Source organism: Hypomesus nipponensis, chromosome 7 (genome assembly GCF_054491055.1).
Source record: "Hypomesus nipponensis isolate SF chromosome 7, ASM5449105v1, whole genome shotgun sequence".
Lineage (NCBI taxonomy): Eukaryota > Metazoa > Chordata > Actinopteri > Osmeriformes > Osmeridae > Hypomesus > Hypomesus nipponensis.
Genome location: NC_140367.1, coordinates 9,712,150 through 9,724,532, shown reverse-complemented (window position 1 = coordinate 9,724,532; position 12,383 = coordinate 9,712,150). Strand labels below are relative to the sequence as shown.

The window sequence follows — 12,383 nt, the reverse complement described above, 5'->3', positions numbered from 1 at the left end:
ATTCACACAAGCCTAACCACAAACTAATAGGGGGCAAAATAGAATAAGGACGCTTGGGTTCATCTCGAAAAGTTTCAAGGTTTCACCTTCTGAGACCAAAAATTACGACAGCCAGGAGTTACATACATTGATTCAATTACCAAATCAATTTAACCAGTAAACCAAGAGAGGAGATACTCTCTTTCAGGAGACACTTTTTCATTGGCATTATTCCATAAAAGGCACTAATGGCAATGGTACTTGGCATTGATGAAGACATTTCAGGTCTTGACATTGTAACACAAAAAGCAAAAATCCCTTTCAGACTTGGCTCTTACGAATGCTGCACAAAAGCAAGGCTGTTCAATGCTCCATAATGTCTCTCGTTTTACTGTAAAGAAGTCGTGGCAATGACCCCCGCAACCTCTCGTGCATGGCCCCCAACAGTAAAGGCTCACAATGAGCCAACGGCACAAACAACATCCACGCAACGCAAAATGGCGCTCGGCTCGGAGCAGCTGCAACCCAAGGTCTCCATGGGCCGCCCCTCTTTTGGCGAGAGCTACATCTCTATTATCGAGGTAGAGAGGAGTGCTATTTGCCGCGACAATCAGCTCGACGACCTCGTCACTGTCACAGCGCTGAACTTTGGGGGAGGGGAGGACAGGAGTGATTCAGCCAGCCAGCTCGAGTGAACGCCACTTAATAAAAGGCAGTGATTTTATTTCTCCTCCTCCGCAGCGCCATAAGTATCCGTACTCCAGCCCTCCCGGTCGCCATCCATCATCCTTGAATGGCGATAAGTGACAACAATTTCCTGCTATTCCCCCCCGGCGTGGAGCCGGAGCAAGGTGAGGCACCGTCCGCGCGCCGTGATTATCTGGGACGCTCGGGCAGCGCCACTTAAGATCATCATACAATTAGGCGCGTCCCTGGAGTCTTCAGAGTTTTACTGAGAGGAAGGATCAATGGAGATGGAGGAGGGGGGGGGGTTGAGTGGGCAAATCAGGAAGGATGGGTCTGGGGAGAGCATACAATCTACACCCGTCTTGTTGAAATTGAATATAAATGCGGTACAACATGAGAGCAAGGCCGGGAGATGACAATGGCTATTAATGAACTCTACAGGAGTACACACTTCGGCAAGTTACATATCGTCGGCTCGACAGATGCTACGCGAGGCCCAGAAGCAGCGGTATCTTGCTTGAGCGTGACGGATTGGCACGAGATTGCGTTCCGAGCAACGTCTCGAAAGAAGTTGAGAGACAAAGGAGGTCCTAATTAATATACACACAGACGACTGTCTGGATAAAGCGGTGTCACAGTATCCAGCGCTTTGGTTCGCATGTTGCGGGCCATATTTCCCTGTGTTAGACTAATTAACGGTGGAGATCAAGACCGCATGAAATTACAGCCTGCAAAAAAAGGGCATGAAACCAACAGGATTTTGACAGTTCTTGGACAGTCTTGAGTGTTTACACACTCACTACATCCAGTAATAAATTATGTCTGTCACAGCGACATGGGAAAAAACAACCAAACAACAAGAAGAACTGAAGCATGAAGAATTCTAGTGACCCATCTCAACAACAAGGGTTCTCTCCTACGTCACAGAACCACCCACCAAAAACACCAGATCGTTTTGTGACAGTGAGTAGTCAACCGTGATAAGTTTATGGGTTAACTTGACATTCACACCGCGATCCAATGTCTGCCACAAACAAGAGGAGGTGGATTTCTTCCGGAAACAGAGGCTTACTGTTGGATGCGCTGGATGGGCAGTGAGAGCAGGTCCTCCAGGGTGCAGTTGTGTAACTCAGGCCTGGCCTCCTGGAGCTTCTTGAAACGCCGGAACCCCTTGTTCTTCTTTAAATGCGCCTGGAGGAGGCGAGAGACAGAAACACAACACTGCAGTGAGAAAATACATGTCTCTCTGAGGAGGATTAAGGTCGTAGGGTGTGTGTGGGTGTGACCGTGCGTTTTTCTCCATCTCTCTGCTAATGGCATTAGCTTTCAGACCCTGGAACCGATTGCCAACATGTCACACCGACCCATGACAACATCAGGCCCCCTAAACCCACCCTCCCGCCACCCCCTGCACATACATATCGATGTTTCCTGGTCTTAATGGTGTGTGCGCGCGAGACCGGAGAGAAAAATAAATAAATAAAAAAAAGAAAAAAAAGAGTGAGTGCTAGCTGCGGTGCTGAAAAGTGACTGAGTGAGTGTGTGCTTGTCTTTATGTGTATGTATGTGTGTGTGTGTGTGTGTGTCTGTACGTGCATGCATGACAGAGATATTCACACACCAGGCGCAGCTGTTTAGCTGGCCATTACGCCTCTGGCAGGAGCAGTTGGACACAGTGCAGCAGACAGCTTCTAAATCACTGGAATGATGAGCACAGTGTGAGAGGAATCTGCTATTAAGTGGCAGAGGAGGTGTAATGAGAAACGGATGTGAGAATATGTTTAGAATCCGGAGCCTGTTGGGGTTGACAGCCATCATGGACGACATGACACTAAATCTACTCGGTGTGTAATAATGTCTCATCATGGACTCACTATGGGCCACCCCCCATCACTGCCTGTCACAGAAAACTGACATCAGCTGAACTGACCGGCCTGCCCAAGGAGGTATCTCGCATCTTGGCCAAAAAGTGGACAAAACACTGTGTGAGAACATGTCACAACATCCCGGACAAAGATGACACTCCCCTGGGTGACTGTGAGAAGTCGTTCCGTGAAAAACGGGCCAGTGTCACCGCTTGCTTACGAGGGGGGCGGGGTGGCGGGGGGAGGCCTCCCTGGCCCTCGTTGACTCAAGTGGCCGTGGCTAACATGCGGCCCCGTGTTCTGGCAATTACAGCCATGTAGACCCGGCGGAGGAATCAATGCTAACTGGCGCGGCTCAGTCGCTAATCAATGGAATCGGTCAATCTGCAGCCGACGCATACTTCCTCTTAATTAAAACAATAATATCTTTGCAGCTCGGGGGGAGGGGGGAGCTTCCGCGTGTGGGTAGGTAAGAGCAGATGTTAGCGAGCTCCGCCGTTGCCACGGACGACACCAACGCTGGAGAGAACGAGGGGAGGGCCGCGGTGGTGGATGCCTAAACCTCTCCCCCTGTCTGACTTGTTGTCCTCATCGGTCTTCCCATCTCCCTGCATTCCTACCAAATGCAGTTGATGTATTTCGGAATGCAAGTCTATTGCTTAGGATTTCATTACACTCACACACACACACACCGACCCCCACTTCATCAATAACACCGGTAGATTCGGCATAATGCCTGAGCGAGGCAGCCAGCCGTCCATGCGGGTGGCGAGGTACAGGTGCCTTGTGAGCTGAGGTGCTAATTAGCTGCAAACTCCCGTTGGAGTCTTCAGGGCCAAATGATGTAGGCGGCACAACTGAAGACGGTCCTAATGAGATCAAGAGTGCTGTACTTAATGGGACCACTGGGCTTTGGCTGAGACGCGGGTGACACTCACCAATCATTGAGGTGACAGTTTGGTGAACTGACAGGAATGCTAAATTTAGGCTTGTGCAAGATGGGCTTGTGTTAGACTCCAGCTGGACGATTACACAACCCAACATGAAGGCGCAGGTTAGTGAGTGTCTGGGAAATCGAAATGTGTACATGACAAACGTTTGTGACTGATTTTAACACGGGCTGTGTCCTTTGACGAAGCCAGTCACTGAGATGTTGCGGCTTGGGTCAGCAGCGCACACATTGGTACTCTACACAAGTCACACTCCTATCTGCAGGTTTTTATTTGGGGGTTAACTTACCCCTAGAACCTTCCGGGCATTGTGGATGTTATCCACGTAGGTGGTGTAGTAATGCAGCTGAGGGCAGAACTGCTCAAAGCCTCGGCCAAAATAACCATTCTCCAAGTGCACCAGCAAAGTCCTGCAGGGAGATGGAAAAACAAGCAATAAACAGACTTAACAATTGGCTCGAAGAAACGGCAAACAACCGCCGTGGTAGGAGCTCCGCCGGGTGGGTCCGTGTCGGCCCGTTGGCTTGGCGGTTGATAGTCTTTTCAACAATGAATTTCAAATATGGCGGAAGTAAGCACTTCAATCACGGCTGCCGATTTCTTTCGCATCACAGGCTCTTTACGCTTTCATTTCAAAAGCCCCCCCAGTGAGCGTTTAGCCTTGAGTCGTCCAACATTGGACTTGGGAGGTTTGGGCACAGTCCCCGCCGAGGAGGACGGCGCCAAAGCTCTGAATCAGCAGATACAACAGCTGCAATAAAAACGACACACAAAGATCTAAAGCATCCATTGAGGCAAAGGAACACATTTAAGAGAGAAAAAAATTAAAATAAAGTGGAGTTAAGTTTCGACAACGGTTTGCTACTAAAAGGGTGGTTTAGGAGTGGAGATTTAACGTATTGCCACTGTTGGAGGGTCTCTCTCTGTGGGTGACATATTTACCAGGACTCAGGTGATGGGGTCTACCCTGAGGGCACAAGGTGGCTCTTTGTAGTGTGAACATGCCTCCACCCCAGCTAGGAACAAAACAACTCCATCAAGGCACGGGAAAAGCACGTCGCTCAGCCTGTCAGCCACATTACTGGAACACGGACGCAATTGGTTGGGGGTGTTGACACTTCTGAAGGAGCTTGTTATCCAAACTTAGAGTAAATACCACACACACACACACACACACACACAAATATACAGACTTACTGGATCCTACTCTCTAATGATGTTTCCAGAGACTTTACGGTCTTACATGCTGGAAGAAGAAGAAGGAGCACTTTGCTGTTGAAGTTGATTTAAATAGATTTTAATGAAGTTGCGCGCCAAGGTAGCCTCTGTTCATAATCAGGATATGCTGGAGCAGCCAAGAGAGTTCTAACGAGGGCAAAGGGCGGGAAAAACTGTGTTTCCGTTTCCCTCCCCCCCCCCCCCACACAGCCAGAGGCTATTATGATAAATATGAAATTACGAATTAAAATTGTTATACTTTTTCATTCTTTTTTTTTCAGGGCAATTAAATTGTCTGGCCGTCAGGAGGAGTAAGACAATAACATTAGCATTCTCTCTGCGTCATGCTAATCCACATTAATTCTTAGCAGTTGCGACATCTGGGGTGGGCACAGCCTCGGCCAAACAACCCAGGCTTACATGGCTTCATTTGTGCAAGGCAGGGATGGAGGAATACTAATTATTGTCACGGGTTAGTAAGTGTGCACAAACCAACAAACAAGCAAGCTCTCCTTCTCTTAAGCACACATGTAAACACACAAACAAAGGCAGATAAAACAAAGCAGAAAATCGAATAAGGGCGTACAACTTCGGTTTCTTTTTCTCCCCCAACCCCCTTTTCTGCTCCTGTCATGTGGGAGGTTATTTGATCCGTTTTAATATCACATTTATTCTCATTAAGGAAGTCCCCAGATGCGCTCTTTGGAATATTCATCTTTAGAATACGTTTTTGATTTCCGTGTTACTAACTTGATAAAGTGACAGCTCTTTCAAGTTATCACAGTGTGTTATGCTGCAGTCTGCAGTAATTGGGTTGCGCCCACCAACAGTCTGGTCGCAATAAACAGCCTCAACTATGATGAATGACGCAGCCGTATCAATATATTTGCATCTTTCCTATTAGTTTACCTGGCAAATGTTGGATAAAACGGGAATTAATTCAAAGTGCAATCCATGTTGTGGGGTGCAGTGAATCAACACCGCAGAAAGTCAATTGAACACGAAAAGGATCGTCCACGCACCAGTACAAGCACGCAAACAAAGTTTGCAACGTATATTTATGTATTTCAATCAGAGGGCCATTAGTCTGTGCAGAGCTGACAAGTGTTTCCCTGAATGCTGTTGTTCGTTCTGAGCATCGGGGCAAGAGCTTCCATCCCCAACCAGTGCAGGAACAGAGGACTACAGACAGAACATCAAGGTGTCCTGTTGTCGCAAACAGACAGTGAATGGACTCTGCAACCCCAACACAACAAGTCTACCCGATCCCACCTAGTAGACTGTTAATATCGCACAAAATGTGTTTTTGTTACAATGACAAACGGCAACTAGTGTCCATTTTTGGCTCTGAACCCTTCTAATTGAAACTGTTCTGAACAGCTACCAACATTACCCCACTACCTGAGGACACACATCAATTGCAAAGCATCATCTTTACCATGCACATTTTTCCAAATGATAGACAGGCTTATTGGAAAAAGGAAAAGGCCATCAGTCATGCCTCTACATCGGTGTACCGCAAATGTATCTCCATGGGTCTAACTGCGGCATTTGCCATGATGCCTCAACCATTGATCCAATAAAGGCGATATAATGAAGATGTATGGTAACTGAGTAACTATTTATCTGATACATCCCACTTGGCAATGCCTTCCTCAATCTTCCTCTATACAGACTCCAAAAGAACGTCTGTATTGCTGGAGCGAATAAGACCCTGAGGGAGCGCTGGAGTGCTTGGATTGTAAAAGCACAATTTCCAATTAAAGGTGCATCCAATTTCTCTGACCGTTTAACATCATGTTGTCTTGTGTTAAAACCAACAGTCTCGATCTACAACATGGCCAATGGGTTCCAACTTAAGTTCACAGTCCTGATTTTTGGGCAACACGTTATATTTGTGTGTATATATATATATATATATATATATATATTTCACTAGGCCAGCATGAATATATATTCACTAGGCCAGCATGCAAGTGAATCAACAGGCTCCCTGTAGTAGAGAACTAACTTTTCAAAAGTGCGCTATGCTTTTAGTTGGCCTGCACCTTCTTGATCCAATGATTGATTCAGACTACTTGCTTGTTTGGAACTTTCTTAAAATGTTGATCTGTGATACGTACAGGGCCAGTTGAATGGACTGCTGCTGGGCAGGTCTCATGAATGAATAGTGTGAATTCCAAACCCACCAAACAGGGCCTGCGCCGAGCAGTCTGCCAAAACCACAGTCTGTCCAGAGCGCCAAGTCAGAGTGATAGATTTGGTCCATTAAATATGGATTAGACCCATTCAAACTTATCTGCGTTTACTTGGTGTGCTAATACAGTTTCCCTGCTGAGATGCAAATGGTTCCTGTTCATTTAGCTAAATCAAGTGCAAGACGAACGACTCTACTCACAGTAACTACAGGTGATATGAAATAACTAGTCACAGGGGAGAGTAGTGTCAGGACTGGAGATGCCTCTCATCGATTCTTACAAATGGTAAAGAGAAAATGCAGTACACCAGGCTAAGACAGAGTTTATCTTGACTTCATTCTCATGCAAGAGACCAATTATGTCCCCCCCCCCCCCCCCCCCTCTTCTGTGTCATATCTTCCCATACTCTCCACAGCATGAATATTCTGTTAATTATTCAGAAGATACTTACTGGTTTACTGAATGAATGGATTTAATTGAACTGAAGATGCTTTCTCTAATATGCGGCCTCAGGGTGCCTTTGGCCTTCAGAATCTCCACAAAGTACTGAAAGGGAAGCGAGAGCAAGTGGTGACAAAATGGACGACTGTTCTGCCATTTGTGTGTTTAAAAACTCTCCGTTTAGCTGCAGCCGTATTCTCCTATTGGAGATTTGTGAGACGGAAAACATCAGTGAAGAAGAGAGTGCTCACACCCACTGACGTCTCTATTACACCCAGAATGGAGGGAGTGGATTTATCCAACAATACCAGGGGCTCCAAACATGAGACAGCATAATCATACTCTAGCATGAATAGATTGAACATGTTTGGATAATCAAGCACTTGAATAGCAAAAAGGCTAAGAGGAGGCATTTTTACAATGTGTTAGTTATGCCATATTTGGTGTTTTAGCCCTCAGTTTTTAGTGCCAATTGTACAATAAATCTTAAATCTATCACTATGTATCATCTACGTAGCTGCCTACAACCATAAAAGAGCTGGTGGATTCAGTATTTAAAATCACATTACAAAGTCGTAACACCCGGCATTTCACAAGTAATATGCACTTCCAGGAACCAACAGTACAGACGGCATGAGGCAGCAAGGAGAGCGTTAGTGGACGGACCGTGTTGACCAGCTCCAGCTGTTCACAGTAGCGTTGTTCGGTCTGGACCAGCTCACGGCCGGTGCGGCTCCGTTTCCTTCCCCAGCGCTCCCTCTGTTCCTGGATGCTGCGGCCGGCTGCAGGGCCCGCCGGGCCGGCTGGGCTGGGGGAGAAGCTCATCCTGGTGGGTGGAGATGTGCCTGGTCGGGAGAAATTGTGGAGGAAAACCAAACATGACCTTACATGTAGCCCACCAGGCATGACCTCACTTCCAATTTTTCCAGAGCGCGATAACATAAATGGAAGCAAAGTAGCATTCAAATATATTTATATGACAGGGCACAAGAGGGGCTGCTTCAGGATTTTAACATATTTTTGCCCTGTAGTCTATATATTAAAAGTTCTTTGGAGTGTTTTTTGATGCATAGTTCTGCGTTAAAAAAAGGCCACAACATATTTAAAAACAATATTGAAGCTCATCTTGTCGTTTTACAGATTTATTAAAAGGACTTCTGTATCAGTGCACCAGCTCGGGGCCTTTAGTAATAAATATAATCCATTATTCCAAGCTGACAACTGTTGACGCAAATCATGATTCCCTCACTCAATCTCACTCGTCTATGATCATACTATATCTATGCACTACTATTTTCATTCCTCTAAGTACCCTCCCTGCAACGCCCCCTCTCTCCCCCCTGCGGTCTCTAGACCACTTTCTTGCCCCCCCACCCTCCACATCCAGTGTCCCCTGGCTGGGAAGTGTCCTCGCTCTCCTCATTAGTGTCATCTCCCATGTAGCACTGGGGACGCAGAGTGGGCAGAGACCAGAGCTTTAGCAGCAATTAACCCCTGTGCTGTCCCCAGGGAGCTCCGCGACAGCCACTAGCTAACACTGTATACAAGAGGGCCTGATCAATGCCAAACAGGACCCTTCTCGTGCACACAGAGTGGGGGACAATATGAATGTCCTCCATACTGTGTGGAGGCTAACAGGCCGACATTGGATCTTCCACCGGATGAGCAAGTGAAACATGGTTTGTCGCCCGCAGAGCGATTCAATTTTGTTAGGTGCTTGAACATACAGCGGTGAATCTTGTTGTCAGTGAACAGATGTTAAGCTCGCTGTGGCAATGAAGTGGGGGAAATTGTTAAGATATATGACCATTCTGGTACATGCTTAGCATACAGCTCATGACAGAGCTCTGTAGAATAGCTAAGTTTAAAAAATCATTTTGCTTTCAGTAAATTGCATTAGTGGACCTACATTATTGTTATCGAGCCAACTCCAATGCACTGTAGGCTACTGCAGAAATAAAAAGGTACAGGTTCCATGCAGCTTTTAATGTAGCCAGCACTATTACACTCGGCCTACTTTGTACTAAACAATGCTACTAGGCTACAATTAGTAACATTACAACATGGTGAAACAAATTCGATCATTTAAACCATTTATTTAGTTGTCAAATTCCAATACATTGCCACGGTTGACAAAGTAACCTTGTCGAGTGTAAAGATGTTTTACAAGTCAGCATGGAAATGTGCATTCCGTTTTGAAAGTGCAACATATTATTAGTATGTTTATGTTACAAACACATGTTTTGGCGTTACTTACTTTGAACTTGGTCCTATGGTTAAACAAACGTTATTGTAACCCGAAGGTGCCTTCTGTTCAAATTGAATCCGAGCGCTCTTTTCGGTTGCTTTCTCTTCTTCCGGGTAATGGGGACAAACATTTCCTTGTTAGATTGAAGCGGGCCGCCCTGTGGTGTAATGGGCGGGTAGCTACTTCATGGAATAACTTGGACATGTGACAATAGATCATCATAGGGAATTACAAAACGTACTCTTTTGACTTTTTGTAGCCCTGAGGAAACCTAGTATGGTATAAACTAAATACATACTAAAGGCTACTTGTAATTGGTATTGGGATGCACTGAGACTTAAGTAAACCAACTGAGCAAAGACACCAGTCCCTACTTCCTACCATCTGCTCTCTGACTAAATATTGCACGATATGAGTTGAGACATTAGTTTAAAGAGTTCCCCAAATTAAATTACTCATGGAACTGGTCTCAACTTTTGTGCTTGTTATGAATATATAATTGGCCCATAATTGTCAACAAAAAAAACTTAACGCTGCATGAGTCTAAGCTGGGAATTCATGCTCGATGATACATCCTAGAAAAAGAAAACACATCTCAGCAAATTTCAGCTAATTATGAATGTGAGTGAGTAAGATGAAAGTGATGCCCCCTGATCAGGCACTGGAGCTGTTCCAGCGCCGGCGCACGCAGTATTGTCCCTGGCATATCGTCAAATCCACAAGGAGTGTGCACTGAAAAGCACACATAGATGTCCTATACATACGGTTGTGTACGTACACACAAAGACACAAACAGCCTATATACTCTTACCTTCTAATCAGGAAACACTCTGTGGACCCACAATAGCGAGAACACTGACATCTAGTGTTCCCTGAGTGTCTGAGCTCAGCTCAAATGCCCTTATAGCTGCTGCTTAACGGGTGTTTGTTGATTTGCTTGTTGGACTCACTGATGGGTCAGTGTTATGATATTACCGGAAGCATGTGATCCTTCTTTACATCACACCCAGGATGGTTAAAGAATTGATAAAATCACATATCTGATCTTTCAGCTGATAATACTTAGACACATTCTTTGTCTTTTAGATGGAATTGATTGATTGGGGCCAAGTAGCCTATGCGGCTTCTTTATGTATTGTGTGTATTCAAATGCATATACTGTGGGTTCGACTGGATGAGAATCAGACAAAAAGTAATCAATACTGAACGTGAAACATTTTACCATTCTGACCATCTAGAACTTAACACAGTCAACAAACACAAACAAACCATCACAAAAAGGTCTAGCCAACAAAATAAAACGATAAGATTAAATCTGTGCATGATACAGTATACATTTTCAGCACTCTATTCAAGCTAAATCAGTCATGTAATTTCAAGTAATGCAGAGAATGGTAAGGAAAGTGAAGCAAAGCACTGCAAATAGCAGAACACATAAAATGCATCTTTAATGAGTAGTTCATTAAAATGGATGAGAATATTGGCTGGCCAGCTCTTTATTGTTTTCAATTTTATTGTGTTTCCAGTACATTTGGTATTATAATAATTGGCCCCAAAACAGACCTGTGCAAATTAGGCTTACCATGCCTCCAGGCTACGGAGACATGAACGGCGTGAGACACTACTGACAAAGGGTCCTTTTTTACCTGCGGAAAGAAGAAAAAAACAGCCTAAGCGTCAATAATCTACACAAGTTGAGCAACTCTCCCAAGGTTTTTTAGCCCTTCTGTGCATTATTCATACTCACTGTTGCCAGAGGACTCTTAATTGACCCCTGCACCTTGCAAAAACTTCATGAGATGAAAGAATGCGATGTTTTGTAATTCAACTTTTCAGTCCCCCCCCTCTCACACGATCCAATAGTATTGGATTTCATGTCATGAATAATTCAAACAAGGAGGTGAGGAAGGCTACGTTAGCTTGAAGATGTCATATGAGACCAGACTGCGAGTCAAAGACACATCAAAATCAGTTTGTTAAAAACAAATAAAAGTCACATCAAAACAAATGTGTGATCTGGTTGGACAGAGATGTCTTGAGCAATATGGGAAATGTTTATTGTCAACAAGCTACCCTTTGTTGCTGGTTAATGTCACTTACAATACTGTGAAGGACAATTCTGTTTAAAAAGTGGTTACTGATATGGCAAAGCATTATTTCCCAAAGTTTGAGGGCCATAAGGCTTAATTTGTGCTTTGAAGAACTTGATCACAGCACCTCAAAGAAATTGTGAGATACAATTTACAACATTTTTGTCAAATGGTAATTGTGGCATGTGGAGTGTTGACACTTGTGCAGAGAGCTTCCTTGCTGCTTATAAGTACATAATTATATCAGTTAGTCTTAATTAGTGCAAATTGTAATGTGTTCAGGGTATTGCAGCAATTGTTTCAGCAGTCTCTTGGGTGGGGTCTCTCCAAACACAGAAGGCCAAACCCTTTTACTTCCTAATTGCAAATTTTCGTACAAAGTCAGGTCTGCTCTTGGGAACTTTTTTTTGGCAACATTCTACATTCAAACTTTTCCACTGTGGAAATACTTTTAATTAAAAGTTCACAAAGACACAACATGACAGATGAAGTCACATAATGGAAATGAAGTCCAAAAACAAAGTTGAACCAACAAATAAACAAAACAAAGATGGTGGGGAAACAATACAAATGGAGATTGACTGTGTAGAGGATTTTCAAAAGCAATTTGCAGTAATTGCCTATTGTCTACCTTTGGTGGCCTTGATTAAAGCTCTCAATCAGCCTCCACAACCTGGCACTCTTCTGTCCTCGCTGTTCTGGGAAAA

At 44.7% G+C, this 12,383-nt stretch overlaps 1 protein-coding gene across 1 annotated transcript in view; it reads right to left on the bottom strand.

Moving 5' to 3' along the window:
• The window catches only part of arhgef39 (Rho guanine nucleotide exchange factor (GEF) 39), a 29,049-nt gene extending 19,206 nt beyond the window's left edge, over positions 1-9,843 (bottom strand). Inside the window, exons 1-5 of the mRNA XM_084700955.1 lie at positions 9,596-9,843; positions 8,005-8,183; positions 7,349-7,443; positions 3,771-3,891; positions 1,739-1,857 (exon numbers count right to left, since the gene is read on the bottom strand). Coding sequence (XP_084557081.1) covers positions 1,739-1,857; positions 3,771-3,891; positions 7,349-7,443; positions 8,005-8,163 — 494 coding nt within the window. The 5' untranslated portion in view covers positions 8,164-8,183; positions 9,596-9,843. The remainder of the gene's footprint in view (positions 1-1,738; positions 1,858-3,770; positions 3,892-7,348; positions 7,444-8,004; positions 8,184-9,595) is intronic.
• Positions 9,844-12,383: the final 2,540 nt, after the last annotated feature.